The 13385-nt window shown below is 59.4% G+C and overlaps 2 protein-coding genes across 2 annotated transcripts in view; one reads left to right on the forward strand and one right to left on the reverse strand.

Moving 5' to 3' along the window:
- Positions 1 to 2676: 2676 nt before the first annotated feature.
- On the forward strand, positions 2677 to 5164 carry RHO (rhodopsin). Its single transcript, XM_088534613.1, has 5 exons — positions 2677 to 3037; positions 3972 to 4140; positions 4248 to 4413; positions 4587 to 4826; positions 5045 to 5164. Exons 1-5 carry the CDS (start codon positions 2677 to 2679, stop codon positions 5162 to 5164), a joined length of 1056 nt encoding a protein of 351 aa, XP_088390739.1.
- A 5487-nt stretch (positions 5165 to 10651) lies between these two features.
- PLXND1 (plexin D1) overlaps positions 10652 to 13385 on the reverse strand; it is a 68074-nt gene continuing 65340 nt past the window's right edge. Inside the window, exons 34-36 of the mRNA XM_088534606.1 lie at positions 12729 to 12869; positions 11963 to 12037; positions 10652 to 11368 (exon numbers count right to left, since the gene is read on the reverse strand). Of these exons, the coding sequence (XP_088390732.1) occupies positions 11252 to 11368; positions 11963 to 12037; positions 12729 to 12869 (333 nt within the window). The 3' untranslated portion in view covers positions 10652 to 11251. The remainder of the gene's footprint in view (positions 11369 to 11962; positions 12038 to 12728; positions 12870 to 13385) is intronic.

The following is a 13385-nucleotide window of genomic DNA, read 5'->3' on the forward strand; positions in this document are numbered from 1 at the left end:
ATACTCATTTCTGCCCCGCTGCTGGCAGCGGCTGCCGGGTGCCGCTCGAGCAGCTGCCCTGTGCACGGTGGCACTTCTGCGCGGCGATGGCTCCGTGCCTGCCGGAGCTGCGCTTGCAAGTGATGCTCCAAAATGGTATGACAGGGCTTCTGAGTCCTTCAATGACTTCTGATCAAATTTGCGTAATTTACAACTTTAAAAACATTCTGTTCTAATTACCACTCGTCTGCTTTCTGACTCATATATCACTGTTTGCAATAAAGACTCTGCGACTGACATTGATAAACAATTCTGTTTGGTATGTGAGCCAAAATAGAATCAGCTCATTCTCCCAGAACTGTCCTGGCTTTGGAAAGCCAGCAGGAATGAAAAATTGTAAAAATAAATAAATGGGATTTACAGTGCCACAGACAAAAGGAAGGTTTTCTTCTCTCTATTTTTTTTCCCTGGGCATAGAAGCTAGTTTTGAAAAGCTTCTTGGTCTTCTTCAGGCAGAAATACACTCTGCGTGTGCAGTGAATTTTAAAGAGGGCGTCAGGACACGAGTGCCTCGTGCTGCTGCGCCTCTCAGCGAGCCTGGTGCTGAGTGCAAGAAGCTCCGCGCGCAAGAAGCGCCGCCGTGGGACGCTCGTTTGCCGCTGTTGCCAGCGGTTTCACCAGCCGCTCCTCCAGTCGTGCCGTGCTTCTGCCGCGATGCCACCTGCCCTGGCTGCCGCCGTGCTCCAGCAGTGACGCACGGCGGGCGCTGAGCTCTGGACAACGGCTGCTAACCTCAGCAGTGGCTTATTGCATCAAAGCTTAATGCAGCATATTTGTGTATCTGCAAGATAAAGCTTTAATCTCTGGGCCCAGGTGGGGGTATAAGAGCTGTGTTTGCAGGGGATGGGGTCCTTGGCAATGTGTGTGAGAAGTTAAGGAGAGGGACTTCTGGTGTGAGCAGAGCGTGCGTGAAGACGGGGTGTCCGCTCCTGCGCAGGAGGAAAGGGCTTCGTGCGCGTGCAGAGGCCTCGTGGCCTTCGGCACCGTGGGCAGGCACATCTGTCCTGCCTGCGCTACCTGCCCTTGGGCCTGAAGATACTTCCAGAAGAGATTTCCCGAAGTTTTCCCTGCTTCCTCTCCTCTTAAAAGAGAATACAGAGCTTTGTACTTTTTCTTCGTTAAATAGTTTTGCATGTGTTATCCCAACCCGAGGGAACAGTAGTTGAAAACTAGGCCAGGACTGAAGCAAGTTTGTTGAAGCCAATGAGACAGGAGCTCTTGCTCGTCTCCAGCCATGACCTCCTGGTCTGGCGCATCCTCCGCAGCCGCCGAGGCCTTTCCCGCTGCCCTGCGGCACGGAGGAGGGTTCAGCTCCGTGCCCGGGCTGCAGCCAGCGGTGCTGACGCGCCCGGCCGCCCTCCCGCTGGTGCCCGGCGGGCAGAGCGGCCTGTCCTCGCTGCGCTGGGTGGGAGCCGGCTGTGCTCCGCCTGCTGCCCCCCATGATCCCCGCTGCTGCTGAGGAGCAAGAAGGGGAAAAGGAAAGAGAGAGGGGGGAGAAATAGCTTTGGAGACAGAGAGATTAATGATGAGATTAATCATGGCGCTGTGGAGCATGAGCCTCCCGCAGCAGAGCCTGGGCGCTTGGCTCCACTGCGTGGGCTCCGCTGAGCACTGTCCTCTTGTCTCGGGCAAATTAGAACCAGACAAAGCGGAACTCAGTGGCTGCCCGGGACCACGGGCGCTTCCATCACAGCTGGGGGCTCCACAGAGGGAGGACGCGGGGGCTCCCGCGGCGGTTCCCCGCGGCCGGGGCTGCCGAGCCGGGCTGCGTTTGCCGCTCCCACCGCCTCCCTGAGCGGCGCGCGGAGCCTGCGGCCCTGGGAGCCGGGGCCTCCTCGCAGCGCCAGCGGAGCCCCGGGCCTGCTCCGGGGTGCGAGGGAGGTGACCTGCCCCGCGTGCAGGCAGTGCCAAGGGGAGGCAGCCGGACTGCAGCCGGACAGCCCGGCCGCCCTGCGCTCTTGTGCTGCTGCAGGAGGGAGCGCCGGGAGCGCTGGGCAAGGGGCTGGAGCGCAGGAGCCCCCTCCACCCGGCGCCCTATGAGCGGGACTTGGCCACCCCGGGGCCAGCCCGTCCCGGCAGCCCCGCGGCAGCAGCGCCAGAGCCCCCGCTCCTCCCAATCGGGACGGGGACAAGGCCGCCGCGGAGCCTCCAGCGACGCTCAGGCGCCCTGGGCGGCCCTCGCGCCTCCCCAGCGCGGTAGAGCAGGCGACCCCCAAACCGCCATGGGGCACTGAGGCCGTCAGCCCCACAGGCCGCAGAGGGCGGCTGCCGGTGGGGGAGGCAAGGGCCTCTCTCCACTGGCCTGGCCCCAAACAGGGGGCACGGTGTGGAGCAATGCCCATATATATGACCGTGCACCAGGGTCCCCAATGGCAGCAGGTGTCACCTTAATAGCCCGGGAAAGCCAATTACCCCAGATGATTATGATTAATAACGCCATAAGCCCTGATCGAGCTGAGCCAGCTCGTGGAGCTTACGCGCAAGGGCACGTTATAAAGGGTGTCAGGCCACGGCCGGTGCTCCGGAGCCACTTCTGCCTGGTACGGCACAGCCCGCGAGCGCAGCCGGCTGCGGAGGCGATCGCCCGCCCGCCAAGAGCAGCTGAGCAGCACCCCAAGAGCCTCGCGAACCGCAACCATGAACGGCACGGAAGGCCAAGACTTCTACGTGCCCATGTCCAACAAGACTGGGGTGGTGCGGAGCCCCTTTGAGTACCCCCAGTACTACCTGGCTGAGCCCTGGAAGTTCTCAGCACTGGCCGCCTACATGTTCATGCTGATCCTGCTGGGCTTCCCCATCAACTTCCTCACACTCTACGTCACCATCCAGCACAAGAAGCTCCGGACACCGCTCAACTACATCCTGCTGAACCTGGCGGTGGCCGACCTCTTCATGGTGTTTGGTGGCTTCACCACCACCATGTACACGTCGATGAACGGGTACTTTGTCTTTGGAGTAACAGGCTGCTACATTGAGGGCTTCTTCGCTACCCTGGGTGGTGAGTTCTCCAAACACACAGACACTTTCTTCTGACGGGATTTGCCCTAGATTTCAGGAAAGGGAGAAGGGCAGGCAGGAAACCCAGAAGACCTGGGAAAAACCTGGGTGCTATCTGGAAAGTGCCTGGTCCGCTGCTGATGTGGACTGAGGCAGATGTGGTCTTTCCGGGCAGAAGACAAGGCAACAAAAGAAATGGCTATTTTTTTAAAAAAAAACATATTTTGGTGCCCACCTACTGAGTGTCCTGAGAATAGTTTAGCAGTGAAACATGACCAGTAGCAGACTTTTCACTCGTTGGATTTTGCATGTCTTTTTGGCTTGTGTTCTAGCCTAAGAGATGGCAAATCTGCTCTCCCCGTTTTGTGGGGTTGTTTCTGCTGGTCTGGCTGGAGCTATGTGTGGTGGGGCAGGCTTTAGGCAAAACAGATGTTCAACAAAATGTCTAAAAGCACCCGCTGCTGGGTGCTTCAGCCTTTAGCCACGTGCAAGGAAACCGATTTGCTAAGTCCATAATTGCCAGAGCTGCCAAGGTGGAGGAGGAAGAGGAAGGGAAAATCCTTGTCATTGCCATCCTTACGGGAGGAGAGAGGGATCCTGTGGCCCTTGTTGCATAGGTCACCCAGGCAGCTGAAGGGACACCCGGGATGGTCGGTACTCGCTGCCTCCTGGAATGGCACCTGGAGCTGAAGCAGCAAAGGGGCTATGTCCGGGGGCACTGATGTAGTGAGGAGGTGAGTTCTCGTGCCTTTCTCCTACATTTGCACTCCAGCTTCATTCATTTATCTTTCCTGACCTCTTGTCTGAGATTTACTGCTCTTGTGGGTCCTTGGGAACAGCAGTGCAGGGAGGTCCCCAAGGCTGCCATCAGCAAGTATTTCTCCCGCTGCCTCTGAAGTTCCTGTGTCCCCATCTCTGTGTCTTCCCTGGTGCAGGTGAAATTGCCCTCTGGTCCCTCGTTGTCCTGGCCATTGAGAGATACGTCGTGGTGTGCAAGCCCATGAGCAACTTCCGCTTTGGGGAGAACCACGCCATCATGGGCGTTGCGTTCACCTGGGTCATGGCCTTGGCGTGCGCCGCTCCCCCGCTGTTCGGCTGGTCCAGGTACGGCGGCAGCCGCGTGGGCGCAGAGCCGGGCTGGGTCGGGCTGGACCAGGACGGGGCTCCCCAGCGCTGGCCGCTGACCTGCCGCTGGCGCTGCTCCCTTGCAGGTACATCCCCGAGGGCATGCAGTGCTCGTGTGGGATTGACTACTACACCCTGAAACCAGAGGTCAACAACGAGTCTTTCGTCATCTACATGTTTGTGGTTCACTTCATGATCCCGCTGACGGTCATATTCTTCTGCTACGGCAACCTGGTCTGCACCGTGAAGGAGGTGGGTGCTGGCTCATGATGGAGGGCCGATTGGCCCTGTTAGGTGCCCTACTCCGGCCCGGGCCAGTGACAGCGAGAGCCGTGTCGGGGCTGGCAGGTCTGTGCAATGGGGACGGGGTCTGTAGGGCGCGCTGTCCCTGATCCCTGCGCGTCACCGCTGCCCTGTCCCCGCAGGCTGCCGCGCAGCAGCAGGAGTCAGCCACCACCCAGAAGGCAGAAAAGGAGGTGACCCGCATGGTCATCATCATGGTCATCGCCTTCCTCATCTGCTGGGTCCCCTATGCCAGCGTCGCCTTCTACATCTTTACCAACCAGGGCTCGGACTTCGGGCCCATCTTCATGACCATCCCGGCATTCTTTGCGAAGAGCTCCTCCATCTACAACCCTGTGATCTATATCGTCATGAACAAGCAGGTAAGTGGCATCTCCCACGTGCTGCAGCGGGGCTGTGAGGAGGTCGGTGCAGGCGGCTCCGTCCCACATGCGGGAGGATGAGGTGCTCTCCCCTCTCGGCTCTGCACAGCATCCTCAGCCCCAGCTTCACCAAATGTGACCCAGGTGCTGACCGGGGCTGGTGAGGGCACTTGGGCCTCGCGGCCTCGCTCAGTCCATGGCCGCCCACTCTCTTCCAGTTCCGCAACTGCATGATCACGACGCTCTGCTGTGGCAAGAACCCGCTGGGCGATGAGGACACGTCTGCCGGCAAGACAGAGACGTCCTCAGTCTCCACCAGCCAGGTGTCCCCTGCGTAGGACACCTCATGGCCACGGCCACGGCCCCGCGCGGCGGCCGTCTCCCTCCTGACAGTAGGAACCAGGCTGTAAATGTGAGCACACAATTTCCAGTTAAACGCCAGGGTTAGCTCCTTCGCCGGCGCGCGGCAGCGCTTCTCCTCGACTCGCTGGACGCCTGCCCGCCCGCGCCGGGGCCGCGCTGCCCCACTGCCCCTGCATACCCGTCCCTACGCGTGGGCTCTGGGGCTGCGCTGCCGCCACGAGGCCCTCACCACGTGGCCCCACACGCCAGGGCTGCCCTGGCATCCCGGGGCTGTACCGGCTCGGGCATCGTGTCACCCCCAGGCAGCCCCGCGCTGCTCCTGCACCCGAGCTGCTCCAGCCCCTGGGCGCCCAGGGGCTGTGGGCATCACCGCTCCCTGTAGCCACACGCCACCCCGCACTACCCCACGCACTAGGGCTGCCCCAGCCCCTAGGGGCTGCAACAGGCCCGGGGACATTGCTGCCCCCCGCCCTGGCTGCCCCACACACCAGGGATGCCCCAGCAACCTGGGGGCTTCAACAGGCCTGGGGCAGCACGGCCCCCCACGCAGCCCCTCGCTGCCCCGTGCCGCTCCACACTGCCCGGCGCCGTGGCTCCCGCGCGGTCCGGTCTGGCGCCCGCCCAGGCAGGCGCTCGGGCGGCGCTGGCGCCCCGGGGCAGGCGGGCGCCGCGAGGCTCCCCTGCTCGGCGGGCAGCGAGGCGGCGAGCAGATGGCTGGAGGCAGCCGCATACGCTTCACGCGCTACAAGACGGCGTGCTGCAATTGTAGCAGTGTTCTTCGTTTTTATTTTTAGCTCAGCTATACAAATAAGATGTTTTTCTCGCTGTTCAGTGTTATCAACATTTGAAACTATTTTTGTACATTATTATCCTCTCTGATTTCTAATCCTATGCAGCTTTGCTGGGTCTGATAGGGAACATATAGAAACCACGCAAGTTAAACCTTTAATAAAGAGCAATTTGCAAGTACAATTCTCTCATTATTTTTTTTATCGATACTTCTGCATATTCAGTGAAATCTAAAGATTAGGGGCTTATGAATAATTCAGCGTTTGGGCTGATGTCTGATTCAGCCGCTGCGGGTTTTGGAGGGAAGGGAGGAAGGGCTCGGGGCTTGCTCGCGGCACGGGCGGCTTCATGGGAGCCTGGCCCAGGTGCTGGACACCATCAGGAGCCGCAGGAGCAGGAGAGCACATGGAGCCCCTTCCTGCAGCAGCAGTGGGACTGGCTCATGGTGGGCACGTACCCCATGGCCATTAGCCCATTCCCACCTTGTGCCTGGCTCCGTTCCAGCACCCAGCTGCTCCCAAGGCAGCAGCCTGCAGCTGTGGGCACCTAAGCCCTAATCAGGGCAACTGGCTGCACATGGGGCCTGGCCAATGCTTAAAGATGGCGGAGGCAGCCACAGGCTGGCACTGCTGCCTGGGACGGTGTGGCTCTGAGCTGAGCTGGGTGCTTGCCATGGAGCCTCTGCCAGGTGAGGGGTGGCTGCTCCCTCTGGGGCTGAGCATGGCTGATCCCTGGGGTAAGGGGCTAGGAGTGGCTTGTCCTCCCAGTGCTGGGGCCTTTGCAGCTGTGGGGTTGGTGCCTTCAGGGAGGCGATTCCAGGGCTGGCAGCGCTGGATCCGGGTGCTGTATTCGGAGCCGCAGTCCCTCCGTTGCCCGCAGGTGCTTCAGGGAGTGCGGTGGGTCCCAGGGCCCCGGCTGTGCAGCGGCGCCGGCACCCGCCCACGCTGACCATGGTGGTGGAGGCGCTGGAGGCGCGGGGCGACAAGCGGGGCACCTCGACGGTGGCCATCAGGCGCTACATCCTGGCCACGTACCCGTCTGTGGATGCCGTGCGCCTCAAGCACCTGCTGAAGCGCGCGCTGGCCGTGGGGCTGAACCGCGGACTCCTGGTGCGGCCCCATGACTCCGCCGCCCTGGGTGCCTCTGGCAGGTTCAAGGTGAGCAGGCAGCCTGGGATGGCTACCCTGGTGTGGACACAGCAGGTGTCCTGCAGCTGTCCCCATGTGGCCCCTGTTGTTCCCAGCTTGCACCTCAGAAGCAGCGGCAGGGCCAGGCACCAGGACAGGCGGCCGCAGCTGGCAGGACGGCTCCCCAGGCCGCTGCTGCAGCCACCCGCAGCCCTGATGCCAAGAAGCCCGGTAAGAGCGGGAGGCCCCGTGCCCGGGAGGGCTGCAGGTGCTGTGCCTGCCCTGGGGTGCTCTGCTGTGGGGCTGATGGCCGCCATCCTCCCGCAGGCGCTGCAGCAGCACGGCCAAAGCCCCGGGTGAAGAAAACAGAGGTGAGTGTGCCAGGTGGGTGCCAGCTGCGGCCATAGTGCTGCTGCCTCATCCTGAGACACTGCTTCCTCCCCTCGTTCCCTTCCAGCCCCGGCCACCAGCTCCCGCAAAGCCCTGGAGCAACGCGGAGAAACAGGCAGGCCGCGGCCGCCGGCCCCCGCGCGCTCCCAGCGAGGAGGCAGCCGGCCGCTCCGCCGGGGCCGAGGCGGCAGCACAGAAAGTCCCGGCAGCGGCAGGCAGAGGCCGAGCACCTGGTGCAGCTGCCCCCAAGAAGGAGGCCAAAGGCAGGAAGCCGGCAGGCCCCGGGCAGCAGAAGGGAGGGCGAGGGGCTGCAAATGCCCCCAAGGCTGCGGGCAAGAAGGCAGCTTAGTGCCCCCAGAGTGGCTGGTGGAGCCTGGCCACATTGGTCTTGGTTGTTTTTGCTCCCTGGAGGGGTTTTAACTGTGTGCTCACCTTTTACTAATAAAGCTGTTTCACTCTCATACAAGTTGGGTGGCTACTGCCTCCAGTCCCCAGAGAACCTGGCCCTGTCCTTGCACTAACAGCTGCCTGAGCTGGGCTACAGCCCAGCTGGGACAGCAGGCTGGGCCACGCTGTGCCAGGCCACACTGTGCTGCATGTTGGGGTCCCCAGTGCTGGGGCTGCCAGTGCCCCACTGGGGATGGTGCTCTTGGGTCTGGGGTGTCTGTGGAGTTCTGCAATGCTAGTGCGGCCGCTGATTCTCCATGCCAAGTGCCTGCGGGTAAAGGCACGAACACTTCCACGTAACGGTTCACATGCCTGAATCGCTCCTGGCCTTTGCAGAACAGAACCCTCCAGAAGGTCACCCTGGTAATGCCAAGGGTTGCAGTCCTCCTGGCTGGAGGAAATGCGGGGAAGCTGAACTCGCTGCCTGAAGAGGATTTTGCTAATCTTCAGCTGGTCTTGCTGATGCCCTTGAGGCTTCTGGCCTTGTTCCTGGGCTTAAGCAACAGCTGAGCAAACTTAACTTCTTGTTTAACTTTCGTGTTGGTCTTACTGATGCATCTTTAATGGGACTGAAACTAGTGTCCCCTGGGGCTGGGCTGTGACCTGCTGTAGTACCTGAGCAGGGTTCACCAGCCCTCTGACACCCTGAGGGCTGAGCAGCTCGCTGGTGTGGATGTGTCTCGCAGCAGACTGTGGTAAGAGCCCTGCTCCTTGCTAGCTGTATGTGCAGGCTTCCTCCCTAGCTTGAAGGAGCCAAGTCATTATATGACTAGACTTAGCTGTGCTAAGCATCAACTTGTGGTGCTCATGAGGATGACACTCATGAGCCCCCTGGGCCTGCACACCCTCAGAGCACCCTTCAGTCATGCACGCCAGGACTCTGCACACAGCTTCAGCACCTTGTTTTATTACAAAGATAGGTTTTTCTGAGAGTCTGCCACTTCCACGACACAGCAGGTAAGGGCACTACACCCACAACACATGTCAAAGGTCTGAAATGTGTTACAAAGGGCTCAGGGATTCCCAGCAGCTCTATGAACCCTCAAGCTTCCTTTCCTTTGAAATGGTCAGAGCAACTACTTATTTTATTTTGCTTCTGCTTAAGAAAAAAAAAAATTAAATAATAAAGCAAGAGGCCCAATCCATGGCCCAGTCACGTCACCTGGAGGCAAGACGCACTTGCAGCCCCCTTGCCTATATCCTTCCCTCCTAACAACATGGGCAAATGCTCCATGGCCCTGTCTACCACGTCCAGCCAAGCTCAACTTTCTCTACCACCTTAATCCTTTTTGCCTTCCCTGTACTGGGCCTGCCTATATCTCTGGCAGCTATTCACAGTTTCTAAAAGAAGAAAAAAAAATCAAGAATTTTTCTTGAAATTACTTTCAAAATAACATGTAGCCCAGCTACATTCTTAAAATGTCTATTCCAATAGCACACCCACAGCAAAGACCTGAAACCTCCACAGTGTATGTACTTCTCCTGTAGCTCTATTAAAAAGAAAAATTTGTTCCTCCCCTTGCCCTCCCCTCCTTAGCCTCCCCCCTCCCCCATTTAATGTACTGGATAAAGTTTATCATTTGTTTAAAATAGATATCTATATACACACACAACTTCTGTGTCCCAATTTCTGAGAACTGCTTGCGGCGTTGTTGACAACCATGGGATGGAGACTACCTGCCTGCGGGGAGCTTTGGAGGACCAAAGTCATCTGATGCTGGGTTGTATCCTTGCCAGCTGGTGAGTGATGGAGGCTCCCCTTAGACCCTGCCTGGAGTGAGGTAGTAATAGTGGGGTTTTTTTTCTCTTTTTCTTGCATTTGGCAGTTTGAATGTGGTGCCTGCAGGTGGGCCTTCGCGGGCAGCTTGCCTTGGCCTGTGTATGAGCTCTGGTGTCACACGTGTGGTGTTGGCGTGTGAAGAGGGCCCGTGGGTGACCCAGGAAAGCTCGGAGGTGTCCGGTCCCCTGGCCCAGGCAGGAGGAGATGCCAGCAGCCAGGGGAGCAGGCCGGGAGCTGGTACGCAGAGGCAGGGGGACGGCGGTGCGGCCGCAGGCCCTGGCACACGCTGGCAGCAGCGCTGCATGCTGGTGCCGGCCCCATGGGGAGCGCGCTGCCCGCTCGCCCTCCGCGCGTGGCGCTGCTGGAGCCATCCGCTGGCCTGCGCGCAGCGCCCCGCAGGCCGCAGCGCGCCGGCGTTAGGCCGGGCCCGCCACAGCGCTGCCCCCGCTTCCCCAGCCCGGCTTCGAGGCAGACCCTCGAGCAGCGCCTGGGCTGGGGCTCGAGGGCGCTGCGCTGCGTGTGGAGGTGCTGCCCGCGGACCTGCCTCACCGCTCCCTCCTGCTCCGTCCCAGCAGCAGGAGCTGACCCACATGCTCTCGGGACCTGTGCCGCGCTGGTGCAGCGCAGGCTGCGTGCGCACGCACCGGGCGTGGAATGGAGGTGCAGCAGGAGGGTCTCATCCCTCCCCTGCCCAGCTGGCTGTATCTTATGGGGTTTTGGCCAACTCCAGCGCAACCCGGGTCCACTGCACACACAGACCTGGGGCCATTGGGCATGGGGAGCTGCCTCTGCAGCGCTGCCCAGTGCCTCGCGCTCCCTCCGGCGTGGGAGCGGCTGGTCCTGGCGCGGCTAATGTGCTTTCAACAGTCCCTGCTACTGGGGAAGCAACTGCTTCATCTCAGCCCCCAGCTCCCTGTGCTGCCCGAGTCTTGGTTGGAGGAGTGGTTATGTTTACACATACAGTACAAAAATAAAAGGCACAAAAATACACAGAATGCAGCAGATAGTGAACAGCTGAGAGAGTCCCTGGTGTTGGAAAGGCGCAGATAGCGGCAGGATAGTGTGGAAGGGAGCTCTGCCATTGCTTTGACAGCCCGTGCTGTTCCTCCCTGAGGCTCCCCGTCTGCTTTGCATCTACTCTTGCAGTTTCTGCAGCACAGTCCCTTGTCCAGGAGTAGTCTCTTCTGGAAATAGGAATGCGGGCAGCTCACTGACTGCTCAGGAGCTGATTAGAAAGAAGTGGTTAACTGTGTTTGCCACAAGTGTCATGCCTCCATTTCTCCCTTGAAACAGCAAATAAGTTATGGCTGCCACAGTGCAGATCAGAGGGTTTTCAAGCTGCTCACAAAGGTGTCTCGGGGCTTCTCGTTGCAAGAGGAAGCCCTTCAGCCAGGGGCCAGGCCCACCCCACCACCAGGCCGGTTGCAGAGTGACCCTGGCAGGCCATAATCCAGGTGTAGCCGCAGTCAAAGGCATGTTCCCTAGGGCAGTGCACTGTACACAAGGTCACTTCCAGGGCCGCAGCCAGCCTAGGCTTCGCTGCAGCACTCGTAGATATTGTCTTCCATGAGTGCAATCACCTGCTCAAACTTGTGCTGGAGCTGCGTGCGCTTCGTCGTGGGGTTGTTGTCCAGCGCCGTCACTATCTGCAGGAGATGGTGTACATGAGGCCGTGTCCCCCAGCCCTACCAATCCCAGGTCCCACCAGACCAGGGCCGGCTCCGGAGCTCCGCACGTGGCGAGTGCAGCTCCTGCTGCGGCCGGTTGCTCTAGGGCCCAGCTGAGCTTTGGGCTGGCACCAAGGTGCATGGGAAGGCACGATGCAGATCACTGCACTGAGTCTGCTCCTCAGTGCCCTGTGCTGCAGGGGCGCAGTGGCGCTGGGAAGCAGTTGGGGCTGGTGGGCCCTTTCGGGTGAGGACAGCACCAGGGCTCTCTGCCTTCCCGAAAGCACCCAGGGATTTACACATTGGTCAGACTGGCTTCAAACTAACCAGCACAGTGAAACACTGATAAAATCAGCTGGGAATAGGTGACCTTATCTTCTAGTAAGTCATTGACCAAGGAAGAGCAGAGCATGTCCATGTGTGCATGTATACAAGAACATGGGATTAGACAAAAAAAAAAAAATCCCCTTTTGTGGGACTGGATGCAGGTAGCTGGTTACCTGCTTGCAAAACTCATCTTATTATTCCCTCTGGAGGTAATCCAATGGCCTGAGCATAACCAAACCCACTTACCTGGGAGCGGTATCTCTTGGCATACTTGTATATCTCGGCCATGGCCACGTTGGTGTTGAACTCGTTCCGGTATTTCTTTATGGAAGACAGAACAGAGAGGGGAGGCAGGTCAGCCTGGTGCAACAGGTGAGCTCAAGACCAGTCGGCAGCAGAGATTAAACTAGATTAACCAAAGGTTTAGACTGGGTGTTTGCTACTGCTGGGATGACACAGCTGGGCTTTGGAGTCCTGTAAGGAAGCTGCATTTGCATCGGAGACTGTGTTCGCTTTTTCAAAGCCAGCCTTCCACGAGCGGCCTCACTAGCGCTGCTCACCCGCCGGCCCTCGAAGCCGTTCGGCGGAGCAGGGCGGGCAGAGGAGCGCTGGCACCGGCCGGGCCGCGGCGCAGCCGGGCAGGGTGCGGGCGCTGCTGCGCGCTCTGGCTGCTGGTGCCCGCAGCGGCCCTGGCGTCGGGACCCGCGGCCCTGGCAGCTGGGGCCGTGGAGATCCCTTCCAAACCGCCTGGCTCCCTGGCACCGAGTTCTGCATTAACCTCCCACCGGTGCCAAAGCCGGTTAGTTTCAAGCTAACTGGTGGATGTTTACTGCGGCGTGGCAGTAATTAGAGATGCTTGGAATTAGGTCAGATGAAGTTTATGCCTGCTAGTTTGACGCGCAATGCCCTTTCTCGTCTCTTCCTCGCAGTGCGTATCGGGGCGGCAGCTGAGCGCTGCCTCGCTCCGGCCCTGCCGGCCCCAGCTGCGCCCGCGGCGCCGCCGGCCGCTTACCCGCGACTCCTCGGCCAGGTGCGCGTTCATCTCCTGCTCGCTGAGCGGCGGCATGTCATGAATTTGCTTGTAGTATCGCTGCACTATTTTCCTGTACTCCGGGATCTCCTTGGCATACAATAGTTTATTGGTCGGGGAGTCCTACGGTGAGGATGCAAAACTGAAATTAGACACTGTCCTGTTTCTGCCTGAAAAACCTTTTAACCTGAAGTGTTGGCTGTCAAACACAGACTTCAGCTACAACTGGGTCAGGAACCAGCTAAAAATCTTTGAGCCTGGCTGTAACCAGAGAGCAGTGCTGGAATGGCAGCGAGGCACAGAACTGCTGAGGACAGAGCTCCTCGCACAGGTGCGCGGTGCTGCTGCGCTAGCACCGTGTGCTGCCTCTCTGCACACAACTGTCTGCTGCTGATCCCCCCCGTACGGGCCACAAACCTGCTAGCTTAAATGCAAGCGAAGGTTGTCTAAGTGAGTACGTTTTAATTTGCAGCAAGGGCAGACTAAAAATGTGCACTGGGTCAGGTGAAGCAGCTTGTTGCCAGGTGACTCTCCCTTGAAGAGCACGAGAGAGCTGGATAACACACTGGTGTGCCAAGGCTGCCTGGGGAATTGATAGCAAGTGATGGGCTCTTGCATGCATTTACTTGGGTCTCTCAA

The sequence above is a fragment of the Tinamus guttatus genome, unplaced genomic scaffold (genome assembly GCF_059628265.1).
Source record: "Tinamus guttatus ecotype Peru unplaced genomic scaffold, ASM5962826v1 Tinamus_guttatus_pri_ptg000580l, whole genome shotgun sequence".
Lineage (NCBI taxonomy): Eukaryota > Metazoa > Chordata > Aves > Tinamiformes > Tinamidae > Tinamus > Tinamus guttatus.

What these genes read in the sequence shown, in the direction of transcription:
- RHO (XM_088534613.1), top strand. Translation starts at nt 2,677, where the DNA reads ATGAACGGCACGGAAGGCCAAGACTTCTACGTGCCCATGTCCAACAAG. An exon ending in CTTCTTCGCTACCCTGGGTG is followed by an intron (nt 3,038 to 3,971) that starts GTGAGTTCTCCA and finishes TCCCTGGTGCAG; the next exon opens with GTGAAATTGCCCTCTGGTCC. An exon ending in ATATCGTCATGAACAAGCAG is followed by an intron (nt 4,827 to 5,044) that starts GTAAGTGGCATC and finishes ACTCTCTTCCAG; the next exon opens with TTCCGCAACTGCATGATCAC.